The 15,235-nt window shown below is 36.5% G+C and overlaps 1 protein-coding gene across 8 annotated transcripts; it reads right to left on the bottom strand.

The window, feature by feature from the left end:
* Positions 1–6,678: 6,678 nt before the first annotated feature.
* On the bottom strand, positions 6,679–14,836 carry LOC103449948 (protein kinase and PP2C-like domain-containing protein). 8 transcript variants are annotated; one of them, XM_070809690.1, is made up of 13 exons: positions 14,616–14,836; positions 14,390–14,507; positions 14,045–14,211; positions 13,463–13,530; positions 13,127–13,350; positions 11,310–11,361; positions 9,419–9,965; positions 9,247–9,316; positions 8,951–9,170; positions 8,762–8,866; positions 7,863–7,958; positions 6,957–7,151; positions 6,679–6,737 (listed from the first exon to the last, which is right to left on the bottom strand). In XM_070809690.1, the coding sequence occupies exons 1-12, from the start codon at positions 14,728–14,730 to the stop codon at positions 6,957–6,959; spliced, it is 1,977 nt and encodes a 658-aa protein (XP_070665791.1). In that variant the 5' UTR covers positions 14,731–14,836; the 3' UTR covers positions 6,679–6,737. The 8 variants fall into 8 exon arrangements, with proteins under 8 accessions (XP_070665791.1, XP_028946555.2, XP_028946556.2 ...); XM_029090722.2 differs by lacking the exon at positions 6,679–6,737 and having other exon boundaries at positions 6,782–7,151; positions 9,419–9,968; XM_029090723.2 differs by lacking the exon at positions 6,679–6,737 and having other exon boundaries at positions 6,782–7,151.
* Between the last annotated feature and the right edge of the window lie 399 nt (positions 14,837–15,235).

The raw sequence follows: 15,235 nt of genomic DNA, 5'->3' as shown, positions 1-15,235 counted from the left end.
TATGAATTCGTTTCTCTAGCAAAACAATCCTGCATTTCATCTGGCTGGTCCTAACACCATAATAGACGATGTTACGTTGGTACCTCCACTGGAGACGCTCTTATGAGGCTGACTTTATCAAGTTGGGGTCTCAACGTGGACGGATCAAGGGTGGAGATTTGATCTACCCTTGTAAGTGCATTGATCCATCAGTGCTTGCAGTGCCTAGTCTCTTTTGCTCGTTCATGAATCATGAAGCTTATTACTTATTAGGTTATTTAGTATTATTATATTCCTTTTCTATTAGAACTTGGATGGGAGTCGATGGTTACAGGTATACTGGAAGGAAAACTAAACTTGTTTGGCCACGAGAACAAGTCAGAGAAAAGAAAGAGGAAACAGGAAAGAGACAATCTAACGGTTAAACAGATACTGGAACTCGATTACCAGAGCTGTTTTACTTGTAACTAAACATGTATGACATACTATTAACATACAAGTAGCAATTTGGCCTTACGGAAACAACATGAGCAATTCGGTAAAGAGTTTTACTAATTCTACTAGATTACTGAAGCTGCTTGACTTGCAACTAAACAAATACAACTACAATAACATACACAAGTAGCATAAGCATTTGGTTCAAGTAAGCCTTACAGAAACAGCATCAGCAATTTCCATCATCCACGAGCAAGGGAAAATGATCACAGCTATCAGCAAACTCTTCACCATGTGCAGCCTTACAATGCAGGTACAACGCTATATTTGTCGCAGCATTGTGGAGGATAAGTAACATTAGGAAAACAGTAGTCACTCCTAATAGCACTGCAAGTCCCCAATTCTTCCACCTAGTAGCCTCATTAATCCCCATTTCCAAAACCCAGCTACACACCCGTAAAAACCCAGACAGACATCCAAAAACCAGCATCAAAGATACCGCGGTCGTCCCCGCTCCCTTGACCGGCCTCGCGCTTCGAATCAAGGAATTGAAACCCCCAGTGGATTCCAGCACAACCACCACAGGAGCCAGAGTCCAGAGCACTTGAAGATAAAGCAAAACCATCAACAAAGCAGCCACAACCACCGCCACAAAACCGGTAAAGAATGGTGACAAGTAGTCCACCGGAAACCCCAGCAGGTCAGCCCTCCAACCGCCATGAACAAGAACAGTGCAAAAGTTTTCAAAACCAATAGAACAACGAACAGGGAAGCTAAAAGGGTACCCAACAGAGGGTACAAGGAAGAGATACCAGATCGGACGGCGGATAGGAAGTTCAGCGGGCGGCAATGGAATCCATGGAAGGCGCTGTGGGTGATTGATCCGACGGCGCAGAGAGAGGAGAGAAGGACGAAGAGGGCAAAGTTGAGAAAGGAAAAAAGGGTTTTGGCGGTGATTGTGGGGGTTGGTTTTGTTGAGCTTCGGAGGTGGAAATTTGGAAGTTGGGGAATCGGTCGAGAAGGGATGGGAAGAGAATGGAGGAAAGGAAGAAAGAGAGGGGGAGGAGGAAGACGACGGAGAGGTCTAAGAAGTGGCAGTGGGCGGCGGGGGAATTGATTAGGCGGAATGATTTCAGCAGGATCGCTGCTGCAGATTGGGTTTCCATGGCGGATTGGAATTGAATGGGGCGGCGGAGTAGAGAAACAAATTTGAGGGTTTCAGAATTCAGATTGATTAGATTTCAGGTGAGGTGAATTTTGGGTAAATTACATAGTAGCCCCTCATGTTTGAGGTCTATTACAATCTCATACAACAACTTTAAAACATTTCACTTTCATACATCCAGTACCATTTTATTTCAAAATAACACATCCGTTGGATTTTTCATCCATTAGTCTGTTAATGTTGATGTGGCTACCATATTTTTGTGTTGATGTGGCTGCTACGTGGAAAAAAAATCATTTATTAATTTAAAAAAAAAAACCTAAATCTTCTAAATATTAAAATTAAAAAAAAAAAAAAAAAACTAGAAAATCCCGAAACTCAGATCCCTTCCTTTCCCCACCCCCACCCTTCTGCAACTCCCAAAATCCTCTCTTCTCCCCGCAACCCCCGAACCCATATCCCTCATCTTCATCTTCTTCCCTACAACCCAGAAATGATAACCCCCTCCCCCCCCCCCTCCCCACCCTTCTGCAACTCCCAAAATCCTCTCTTCTCCCCGCAACCCCCAAACCCATATCCCCCATCTACATCTTCTCACCCCACCCGCGTCCCCTACCCCAAAACCAGAAACCCAGAACACCCCCCCCCACCCCCACTCGCGACCCTCCCTCCATCCGCACCCACCCTCTTTCGTTCTCTACACACCCCCCACTCTCCTCTACACACCCCCCATTCCACGAACCTAGTGATGGCGAGACGGGATCTGGGTTTTTTTTCTTTTTTTTTCTGGGTTGCAACAAGTAGGGGGTTGGGGGAAGAAGATGAAGATGGGGGAGAAGAGTCGAATGAGGCGAAGATGGGGGATATGGGTTTGGGGGTTGTGGGGAGAAGAGAGGAGGATGAGAGAAGGTTTCAGTTTTTTTTATTTTAATATTTAGAAGATTTAGGTTTAAATTTTTTTTTTTTGGCCACGTGGCAGCCACATCAGCACAAATGTGGCAGCCACGTTAGCATTTAACAGACTAATGGATAAAAAAATCTAATGGAGGTGTTATTTTGAAATAAAATGGTACTGGATGTATGAAAGTGAAATGTTTTAAAGTTGTTGTATGGGGTTGTAATAGATCTCAAACTTGAGGGGCTACTATGTAATTTACCTGTGAATTTTAGGGGAAATTAAGGAGAGAAATTGGGGAAGGAAAGGGGAGAGTACGAGTCTATGTGTCGTGTTTTCTGTAGAAGCCACAAACAACGTAGGTCGACACTCGACTCAAGTGAGCTAACTGTTGCCATATGCTTGTTTACTATTTCATATTTGACGAGAATTGTATTTAACATTTTTAATTTACAAATAAAGAAAAATACCACTGTATAGTAGTAGTAAGTCACATTTTGTTTTCAAATTAATGTTATTAATTCATTCAAATCATATCCAATACCAAAACTCATCCAACACTTTATAAATACTCATTCATTTGTTCACTAACACATAAAAAATTCAATTTCTCATATTTCACTACCAATTTTTTTTTACATCAAAATGTTTGTAAAAATAAAACAAGATAAATTATACAAAGACTAAATCCAAAATTGTTAGCTAATTTTTTTTTAAGAAATACAAAAGTTTGAAAAATTATAAAGTTGGGGTGGGATTTATACGTCTCTTACTGTTGGAGGAAAAATTTGACTAACCTCGTAGGTATGGATGTTTTTTTACAAAAGAAATACATATGTTTTTTTTTTTTAACTTTTTAGTTAAAAAAGACTTGAAAGTTACTTTAAGAGTCTTAAAAAAATTTCTACTCCAATCATACTCTCTAGTTCAAAGAGTCATAATGATTAAGGACAAAATAAAAATAAATTTTTTATTTGAAATATTATTAAAATAGTAGTAATTAATGCTATGAGCTCCTTTCATACTAGTGTATTCAATTGAGAATTTGAGAGATTTTAATGGATTTTTATGGAGTTTAATTGATATAAAATTTTGATTCAACTCCCTCAAAATCTCATGGAGAGAGGTCAGATTTGTGGATGCTTAAAATACACTACGAAATCTCTCAAATTCCCTCTAATTCCTCAACTTTCTCAAATTCTTTAAAATCAAATTTTAATTGAATACACCTGGAATGTTGTAAACTTTTTTAAAATCCTATTTGAATACACCCAAATTTCTAAGGATTTTAATAAATTATCTTAAAATTATAATTGGATACACCTTGAATTTCAGATAATTACCTAAAATCCTAATTGAATATTCCTATATTCATTAAAAGAATTAAAATCCTTCAAAATCCCAATTAAATACATCCCCTTTAGTTCTTAAATTTAAGAGCTCCTAGTAGAATATGTTGAAATAAATCCCACATCGGAGAATTAAGAAAATAAAATACATTTCATAAGTGTATGGTTCCACCTTAATAACACCAGGACTTTTTTGTGATAAAACTATAACACCTAATAATAGGTGGTTAAGTTGGGACAATATCATTGTGATTAGGAGTGGGTTAGTGTCCAGTCTCTCTGAATATCTGACAGAATTCCTATCTTAGAAGGTGGATAGGGAGTTTGATTGGAGATGGATATGTTCAAATCTCTCTAAATTTTAGCTAGGAGCTCATTAGGGAGGTCATGGCCACTTCCTAATCAATCCATTAATCATCTAAAAATTGAATAGTTTATAAGTAGATGCTTGAGCGGGCACCTGTGCGAGCTAAGTGGGCGAGGCGGCCTAGGCAAGAGCCTAGCGAGATGGAAGAGCATGTTAGAAAGTTACTTAAAAATTTAGGCTTGTTTGGTACTCTACTTGAATCCAACTTTTTAAACTCAAAAATAATTTTCAAGTTTTAGGCCTTAAAAACTTGTTTAGTATGACTATTTTCAAAAACTGAACTCAAGACTAACTAAAAAATATAGTTCATTCTCTAAAAACATAAAAAGTGAGTTTTTAGAGTTTTTAAACTTAACTTACTCATTTCTTTCCTCTCCCTTCTCCCCTCTCATTCCAATTCTATCTCTCTTTTCTTCTTTCTCTCCTCTTTTTTTTACCTTTTTCGTCTCTCCTTCAATTCGCTCTCTTCATTCTCTCGGTTCTTTCTCTCACTCTTTCCTCTCTATCTCGTTCGATCTCCTCTCTTCTTTCTCTTTCCTTCAATCATCTCTTACTTTCTTTCCTCCTCTCTCCTGCGACCCCCTCTTTTTAGATCTCTTTATTTAGTTTAAGTCGTAAGATTTAAAAATTTTAAATTGCAAACCAATCAAGTTTTTGAGTCTTAAAGAAAATTATTTTCAAGAAATGTTCTTAAGAAATGTTTTGAGAAATAATAAAAAATTTCAAATAGGATACCAAACAAGCTTTTAGTTTTTCTTAGGCTTTCTTTCTCTTTCTTGACATATTTTTCTCAATTTTCTTAATTAATACTCTTTTTATTATTATTATTATTATTATTATTATTATTATTTTATATATAGCAAAAGAAAAATTACCATGAAAACCCCTAGGACATTCAACTAGGCCTGGCAAACGAGTCATGTTTGCCGTGTTCGTGTCGTTTTTGTGTAACATTTGTTATCTTAACAGGTCGTATCATGTCACACCCATTATCTAAACGGATTTTTAACAGGTTGGGTCAATTTACCCAATAGGTAAAATGACCCAACCCGTCGTGACCCGTTAAGAAAAATATATCTTTTTTTTTTTCTTTCTAAATTTGCACATACTGCATTGCCACATAAATATTACTTCAAAATATAAAAACATATTTGTCATTAAGTACTACATACTCCAAAATAAGAGCCTAATAGAAAAGCATCAATACACTACTACAAAACATCAAATGTGTAAGGATATGCAAAATGAAGGAGTTTTTCTTTTTTAAGATTGGGAAGTCTTTCTCAAAAGTTAAAACCTTGTCAATGAAACTCAAAGCTTGCATCTTGTTCTTTTTATAAAATCTTTCAATTTTCATCGATCATCATGGAGAAATGGTATTGGAACTTTGGCTTGATCTATTGTCTTCAACATATCATGGGAAAAACTAATTCGAAGCAAAACCCTATAGTTTGAAAGTAATTCGAAAGAATCAACAATTATCTTGATTAGGGCTCAAGATTCGCTCGATCCAAAGAGAGAGAATCAGAGACAAAAGTAGTAGACCGATTGGTGGTGATTTACTAGATCGTATGTGGTAACAGTGGTGTGGTGGAGGGAGACTGGAGAGGGTGATCGTGGACTCGTGGCTGACAAAAGTTGAGGTTCGAGACTGTGAATCGAGAGTTCAACTCGAGAGAGAGTGGCTGTTTCGATTCGAGCATTCGAGATCGACAGAGAGTCTGATTTAAGGCTGGGAAAAACATTAGACGGCTGAGATGAAATCTTAGCCGATCTAACAGCCACCAATTTTCTAAATTTAATTTAATATATATATATATATATATTTATATTTTAACTTTTAGTTTGGCTCAAGATTAAATCCGACTATTGTTAATTTCAGTATTTTTTAATGGTATAAAATTATCAAATTAATATTTTTCTTATCGTGTAACGAATTACCCACTTGTATATCTAGACCAACCCGTTATCTTAACAGGTGCTTACTGGGTTACCTGATAACGACCCGATTCGTTATTGTGTTGACCTGAAAACTTGTTAATTTCATGTCGTTTTGTTACTAGTTAACAGGTCGTGTCAGAAATTGCCAAACCTATATTCAACAAGAAGATAGTCACAAGATTATACCCAGGCTGCATCAGGAGGGAGGGTGTTAAACCAAACTTGGACTCCATCCAAATTATGACCCAATAAACCAAGAGCATCCATCACAAAGTTATCTTCACGAAGAACATGTTGGAAAGAAATATGATCAAAATAACAAGCCGCACGCTGAATTTCCATGATTAAAGTGTTGATTAGCCAAGGTGCTGCAGACCTAAGATTGATAGCGTCAACGAGAATCTTAGAATCCCCTTCAATTTCAAGTCTCCGAATGTGTCTAGTAGCAGCAAACTTGAAAACATCAAGGAGAGCTTGCCCTTCAGCCACTAGAACATTAATATAACCTGTATCTCTGGCTCCCCCATAAACTGGATCTCCACAATCCTTTCAAATAATAAAGCCCAAGGCTGCTTCGTTGATCTCTCCAAACAAGCGCATGTGTACCTACAAATATCTCTTCTATTACAAAGACCACCGACCCGCGAAGCTTATCCGGGAGATGATTTTATTCAAAGAATATCCTATAGAAAATACAATGTTGGTCTTGGTATCGTACACCTACCAATATTTCAAATTAGGTACATAATTCACCCTTTTTTTATTTTCCGGGGTAAATTTCTTCCCACATTTGCATTCATAAGTCGAAAAAACTAGCAAACCAACCTAGAAAATTCTCTCAGCTGTGGAGACAGGACGGAGGAAGACGACAATGACTGTGATGTTGTCTTTGCTCCCACGTTCAGCGGCTTCAGTCGCCAATCTCTTGGAGCACATTCCAGGCTCTTTCACCGTGTCCCTGATTATGCTTACAACCTCCGCATTGCTCACAACATCCCACAGTCCATCACTTGCCATTACCTGACAAAAATTAGGTTTTTTTTTCAAAAGAAAAGTAACAATGATTGAGATTAAACAGTTTAAGCACATATTGTTTGCTTCTAGATAGAGCAAACTCGGTATGTAGGTTCCGTTGCCTATCAAACAGTATCATCTCCATATTGAAAGTTGATATATATCCTTCAGCAAACAAAACAAATAAAATCTTATGAAAAAAGACACCCCTGAATCCATGAGAAAGGGAGAAGACAATAATATACAAGTCTGACGCGTGAAACATGCGAAGTCTCAGAGAGTGGCAGAGGCAACTTACTGAGTTATTTTGTTATGAATTTTGACGGAAAGAATTATTTTGTTAAGAACTTTGACGGAAATTATTGATAAGTTCTAATCAACTGATTCTTCTTAAGAGGTATTCTATTTGGTAAGTGGCCAACAGGTAATAGAAAAAGTAACTTGTCATAATCGGTTCAAAGTTGAGTAAGGCCCCATCTGGGAGTTTTATGGGAAAGCAAAAATGTTTAAACATGCTTTAAATAAGAATAGGGTTTATGGAGAAGCATCTCTAGAAATGATTTTTGAAAAACACCGAAATCACTCAGGGTTTCAAAGAAAATTAAGTACCAAAATCACTACTGAGTAAAACCACTTCTATAGAAGCACTCCCAAACAAGCCCTAAGTAGGATAAATTGCACCTTTTTATGTATGCATAAGGTGTGACAAGTCCTTACCAAATACTCATCCTCTGGGGAGAGAATAGTTTCAGTTATCTCAGGTTCCGCAGTTACAGCAGGCTTTAGATCATCATCACCTATGGAACGAGTAACCTATTGGAAGAAAAATGTCAAAGATACACATTCAACCGGAAAAGATGAACATGTTTGAAATGTTAATTACGTGCCAGTCACTGACATCTGCAGGTACCATCCGGAACCATTATTCATTTTCTTATACTAGTCACTATCTTATGATAAAGCAGATAAAATGCATATATGTTTAATTACCCTGGTTAAAGATAACTTCGATGAGACCAAGATGGATTCCTTTGTTAAACAAGATAAACCAAAATATTTGGTTTTCAATACAATGGTAATGGTTTTGATATATAAAAATTTATTTCTTGTTTCCAGAATAGTTACTTTGAGAAAACTGGTAATGAATTCAATTTTTACCTTCGTTTGCTAAGAAAGCACATTGCAGAACCAACATGATAAAACGTTGCATAGCACAACTGTATAAAGCTCAACAAAGTTGTACTTGTTTCCAAAGCAATATTATACAAAAGTATGTAATGTAAGTTCCCTATGGAAACTTTTGGGTGCAAAATAACATGTAGTTGAACATAAAGAAGATAAAACACATCGCTCTTTATCTTAAAGAAAATCTTATGTTGCATCACAATGGAACCTGATTATTTTTGCTTTTCCTCTCGGGCAAAGTTTATGAGTTGTCAAATTTATTTATTATGAATTATTTTTATTTTTTTTCCAAACTAACTCAAACAAGGGTTTAGCCTTTCTGTTGGAGAGAATAACCTACCCACATAAGTAGCAGAAAACAAACAAACGTAAAATATCAGACTTTTGGAAGAAAATATTGCAAGAGTATCATGATATCTGAAGGCACAAACCTGAAGAGCAGCACGACCCACCCTCCAATTATCAACTTGCCATCTTACGTCTCCTCCTGCACTAATAACCCGATCCCTTTCTTCGAGACAGCTTGCAACGTGATCCTAATATTTCATTCATTATTCTGAGGAATAAAACCTTGTACTAAACCAGAATGACCAAACAGGAATGTATGAAGTCTAAGTCACCTTGCTTAGAACAAAGGGGTGGCCAGAACGACACAGTATTGTCCTGCAATCTCCTGCATTAGCTACAAAAAGTTTGTCTCTAACAATAAGAGCTGCAGCTGCAGTGCAACCAGGATGCCAGTCCTTCTGGATAACTCTCTTGGATTTACGAGAAATATCCAGCTCAGCTCTAAATGCTATATCAGTCTTAATGAATGCCTCGAACAATGCACTGCTTGGACTGCATTTCGAGATAAAGTCAACTAGTCAAATAAAATATACAATGTTAAAAAGAGAGAAGAATGGAAGGAACAAACCTGCTAATCGAACTTATAGCTTGCAGGAATCCTGGAAAAGCTCGAGCTGAAAATTCGGCAGCTGCTGCACCTGCACTTTGTTACAGTTATATCCTTGTAGCACAGCATTGGAATCAGGTTGCTAATAGAAATACCAAATACACAATTAGAAAGATAAATTGCCAAACCTCACCTCTATGACCATCAAAAATACCAAAAACATGGATATCTCTTTCATTACACACATGTGGCAAAAGGAAATGTGTATCCTCCATCGTCTCTCTTCTGCCACAGGTAGCAAAGGATCCCCAAGAAAGTACTGGATGATATGCCAAAGTATCATTTGAAGCCTGAAGCCACTTTTCCAACCCATGCTTAGGTTCACAAGCTCTATTGATGGAATTTTCTCCCTGAGTAAACCAGTTAATACCCTCTTGATAAGCTTGAAGATTGTTGCCAACATCTATAGGCTGATTACCAAGAGAATTAAGAGAATCGTGAAAGGAACTATCTGGCTCCTTTATTTTCTCTCTCTGTTTCAAAATTATAACAAGTTCAGCAACTATGTCATCGAAGGAAGGCCTGTTTTGAGAATTTGCATCCCAACATCTCTGTATCACTGATAATAAAGCTGATGGCACACCAGACTCAGGATCAGCAAGAACCGGTCGCAATCCATCTGACACCACTGCTGCTGTAAGTTGCTGCTCTGTGTAGTTCATCTCCAGTACAGTGTGCGCCTGCTAGCATTATGCACCAATCAGCTACTAGCTACCATGAGCTATTCAGTGACAAATTTGAGGAGTCATATCCATAATAAAACATGATAATTTATTTTTGTTGAATAACAAACATAATTGCATCAGAGATGCTGCTTGAAACTCAAGATCATAGTACTGATTGTTAGAACACTAAACATTTACATGAACCCATCTATAGATGGAAGTAATTCTTACTAAAAGTCTAAAAACTAAAGGCAGGTAGTCAGACAGAAAATATGTTACAGGATATAAGCAAAGGCTTAGGTGATGAAGCAGCATCAACGTTGGAGCATTTGCAGCGGAATGGAGGAGGGGCATTTTATCTTATTTTCTAGTTCCTCTTCCTTTAGACTTCTTCCCTAATTTGCTACAATTCCATATCAGCCTCCATGCCGTTTAATTATTATAAAATCTCCACATCGCTTTGGTTTAAGACCCTTGGATTTGATACCCCAAAGGCTAAAAAGTTGTAAATATATTTATGAACTTGTTTGCCTCCAGATCCTGACCCTAGAATAAAAACCACAAACTAAACACTGAGAGTCTAAGACAAAGAAAAGGGAATGTTTCATTGAAATTAGCAGTAAACTCATGTGATGAAACTGTGATGCTTTGCCTAAATTTATTGGAGGATGGGATGCTTTCAGGTCTTCTTTCTTAGCATAGGCTATGAACTATATCATGTGCCTTGCAACGCCTCATCAACAAGGCCACTCAACCTTTTTTCACTATGTTTGACCGCTATTTCCAACTGATATTTGGTTTCGACTATATCGGACCCATACTTGAATTTCCACATCACTACCTCCCAAACTTCTGATATATCTGCAGAAGTGAGAAGATATTTTTCGTACTTGGATGCTTTATTCAAAGTTAGCAGTTTTGAAATTCTAAACCCTCTTTCATCTATTAAACATTTATTTCCTAGTAACAAATCAATGCTAAACAATACGATGCCATAAAATCAAGAAAACGAATGCTACCATAGATGGATTAAATATAAAAATACATCTGAATATGGTGGAAAATTACTTGTGCAGTAAACCATAATGCAAACCAAAAATAAGCTGGAATTTTTAAAAACTAATCCCTCGGGATATATATACTATTCACAAAAATGGGCATGTGAATCCAAACATCAATGCAGTCCAAAGATCCGAACAGTTGGACCTCATTCAAGGTCAAGAATCATCCTTACGAAAAATCTCCAAAACCCAAACATGTATTAGCAACAAGAATCATATGCCACATCAATCCAACTGTAAATCAACATCTCTTAATATATTGTAAGTTAAGCAGCACAACACAAATGAGAAAGGCTACCTGGGCTTCCGCACGAAGATCAGTATATGGAACAACACCAGTAAGAAGCTCACTGCAAGAGGATCATACTGAAATTTCATATTCATGGGAAAAAGAGATGAAAATTTAAACTGCATACTTGTCTATAAAATAATAACATAATAATGAAATTACTACTATAAAATGTAATTGATGCAGAACAATATCTTAGGGATATTTTAATACAGTTTATTTGTATTCTCCTGTTTCTAGTATGAGTAAGATTACTTTCCTTCATAGCCAGATTTGATTAATTATAAATATGTGCTTTGTAATTCAAATATAAGCATACTTGATTGATGAATGAAATTTCCAAACCTTGAATTATCTCTCGCCTTTCTGTCCTCTTAAACCCTGATCTCCCCTTCTGTTCTAGATTTCTCTTCGGTTTATCTATTTCTTCTGTCTTCCTATTCTGAATCCTCTGTTTCTCTTATATTCAGACTTAGTTCCTCTTGCCTTCTAAAATCTCTTTCTGATTTCTAAACTTTGGTTACTTGTTCTACATCAGCAATTTTGGTTACACAACTATTCATTGTGATATGGTATATTTATAAATTGAAGGTTTATTTTACAAGAAAAATCTTTGTAGACAGTTTGGATCATCACACAACAATAAAATGTGGATCCTCCACGGTGTCCCATAGTGTTATTTGGGGGACCAATCAACTAAAACTAGCTACTGTTCTGATTCCAAATTGTGAAGTAATGTGTATACTATCCCCCCCTGTTCCCGTCATGGAATAGATGAAATAAATAAAAAAATGGACATTTGTTCAGGAATGAAATCTTATTGGATTTGTACATATCCAATTCATCCTTCGGAACCATATCACATCCCGGATATGATGAAATATGATGAATTGGGACGGTATTTTGTAAATACATAATTTATCCTGAACATATTACCTATTCTTTATTTTCCGATTTTTGGTGTATGTATTAATTCAAATGAAGTTGCTCTACTTGTTGAGAAGCTGATTACTGGTATCAGAAACATCCAGACATAGATTATGTTTTGATTCAGCTGACTCAATTAATGTACTAGTGAGACTCATATAGGAGCAGTGTAAATGATCCTAAGGTATTTGAAGTCTACTCCCATTATTATTTTCTAACTATTAGTACCTTAGGAGTTGAAGAAAAACATGACGTAAGGGATTATTGGCACTTTGCTCATAAAAACCCAGGGTGAACTGGCAGATATCACAACTAAGGCAGTGAAACATTGTGTATTCCTCACTGCAGAAGTTGTGAGTGGTACGATTAATTTTATTGCAGAGTTGACCTCAAAGTCTGTATGTAAAATGTAAAATGTAAATCCCTCCTTATTGAAGCAGAATAGACTGAAAATAATCTCCAAACTGTTAGAAACGTGTCTTAAAAGTCAATCATGTTGTGATCTTCTAAATCATTTCATGCAATTATTGATTAAGTTTAATCAAAAGGGCAATCTTTTGTTCATTGAGGCCTCTAAAGTAAATCATGTGATGCATAAGGCATCTAAGATCGATTTCTAGAAACAAACTGGGGTGATCCTATCTCTAGTTTTATTTCTTTTCTCCCTAAACATCCCTTTTACTACCAATACACCTATGCTGCATCAAGGTCTAAAAGGTCTTAAGGGAAAGTTTGACTACCATAAACATTTTTGTCAATAACCATATTTAAGGTCCCAGAGCTCAATCCAATACTTCAAAACAAAATGTAAACAGCATCACTTAAAAGAACACGTATAGTCATCAGATACAACTGTAATAAAATTTCCTTTCTTAGGTTATCAACTCTTAAATACATACTTGAGTGAAATACCAAAGCTGTACACGTCTGACTTTTCTGTATGAGTTTCCTTCTTCAATATTTCAGGTGCCATGTAAATGAGTGTGCCAACCATATTCTTTTTGTGAAAACCACCAGTAGGCTTGCCAGATGACCTCCAATTCTCAAGAGAAACTCCTTTAAGATCTTCTTTATATACAGCCAAACCAAAGTCTGCTAAGTGGGGACAAAGATCGTTATCAAGCTGCATCATAGGAAAATTATAGTAGTTAAGTGCGTAAAACAAAAAGGTAAAAAAAAAAAACAAGAAGGGATTTCTGATACTAAAGGACAAGATACTTAAGATAGACATTTACAAGAATATTTGCCGGTTTCACATCCCTATGTACAATCCCGAGGTTATGCAGGTATTGCAAAGCCTTTGCTGGAAAAGGACAAAAAAAGTGCTAAGGAAAACAATGAAAAATCACGCAACTAAACACTTTTAGAAACCTCTAGTTGAGAATGGTAAAAAATAATAAAATGATTAAGTGCAGCAATAAGTTCTAATTGCCAACTGATCAATGCAAGTTGCAACAATTCGTGATGTTGCAGTACAATAACATGAAAATTATCACCGTTTATCCTAGCTCCACACCCTGCACCCCTCAACTTAATTTAAGGACTATTTGCAGGCAGCCCTTGTGATAAGGCTAAATAGCAAAGACCTCTCGGAGGTTTAATAGTTAATACATATGTATGTGTTTGTGTGTGTGTTAAAATGACTGCCAATGAAATTGTAAACTAGAAACCACAGCTATAACAGTTGTTCCTTCACTAAAGATGAACTATGCATTTCCTACAAAATAAGTTTGTGTCTGTTCCGATAACGATAGGATTGAATGCTAGGAGGTTCTTAATTCAAGAAAATAATTAGCATCCATCAAACTAAGTCATACCTAAATGGAGAGCAATCACAAGCACCTGATCGATAGTCGGAGTCCATTCTTCCATGTGTAGTTTCTCAGACAAATTGGGTGATTCAAAGAATTCAAAGAAATACATGTAATTGGGAGGCTTTGCATGCGCAGCTACCAATTTTGCTAATCCCGGATGATCCAGCTTACTTAACGTCGTGATTAACAAGAAATAAACAAAAGTTAAACGAAATTGAAGGGCCACAATTACCAAAATCAATCATGACATTAGAAGCTCAACATTCATAATTGCATATGCATATATACATAATACACACAACACTAATATATATACACATATAGATATAACCCATATCATAAAAATACCAAAGCAATTGCAATTCCTTGTGGAATTTATCAAGATCATCAGAAGTAGACAAGATGGGTTTCTTGACAGCAACTTTCTTCCCATCCAAAAGTGCTTCGTATACAACACTCTCAGCCCCTAGTCGCACAGTTAGTCCCATAATCCAAACAACAAAATCAATTAATTAGCCAAACAGAGGCTTATGAGGGAGGACAAGGACTAGGAGGATTGAGTGTTAATAGTTACCTCGGGCAATGGGTTTGAGGAGAGTGTAAGAGGAAGGTGGAAGATGGAGAGGAATGGAATTGCTGCTGCAGCAACCTCTAATGCACGCGTTTGGTTCCACAATTTCCATAACCATCTCTGCAATCCTCTCGAGCCAACACTGCTCCCTCTCGGCCTCCACAAACCAAACAAAAAGAAAGGGCGACGCAATTTCCCGCAATTAATATGCCAATTGGATGTCTACTTCTTTTGTTTTGTTTTGTTTTGTTTTTTTGTTTTTATTTATTTATTTATTTTTTTTAAGGTGGAGAAGATTTTCTGCTCACCAGGAGGTGAATAGTAAAATTGTCATCTTGAACTTGTAATCTGCCTGGCCTATTTCTATTAACCCAAATGCTATAACACTTTCTCAAAGTGAGCCTTTCTACGAAGAGAAATATTAACGAGGTTCTGTTAAAAGTGAGATTCTTCGTTGACTTTTTGCAACCTTAATTTTTTTAAACAATGTTTTATAATATTAGCACGAGAGTTATGTTAAAATGTAAAGCGGCAGAGGGTCCATGAAGAGTCCCACTTTGATAGAGTCACCTTAGCATTTCTCCTTCATGAATTCTCTGTCACCTCACAGTTTAATGTTACTT

Source organism: Malus domestica, chromosome 12 (assembly GCF_042453785.1).
Source record: "Malus domestica chromosome 12, GDT2T_hap1".
Taxonomy (NCBI): domain Eukaryota; kingdom Viridiplantae; phylum Streptophyta; class Magnoliopsida; order Rosales; family Rosaceae; genus Malus; species Malus domestica.
This window is presented reverse-complemented; position numbering and strand designations above follow the sequence as displayed.

Excerpts from the sequence above, each read along its gene's own strand:
- LOC103449948 (XM_029090722.2), bottom strand. The coding sequence starts at position 14,730 with ATGGTTATGGAAATTGTGGAACCAAACGCGTGCATTAGAGGTTGCTGC. Across the intron at positions 13,351-13,462 it reads TGAAACCGGCAAATATTCTT|CTTGATAACGATCTTTGTCC; the intron begins GTAAATGTCTAT and ends CCTATGATGCAG. Across the intron at positions 9,317-9,418 it reads TATTTTTGATGGTCATAGAG|GTGCAGCAGCTGCCGAATTT; the intron begins GTGAGGTTTGGC and ends AACAAAGTGCAG.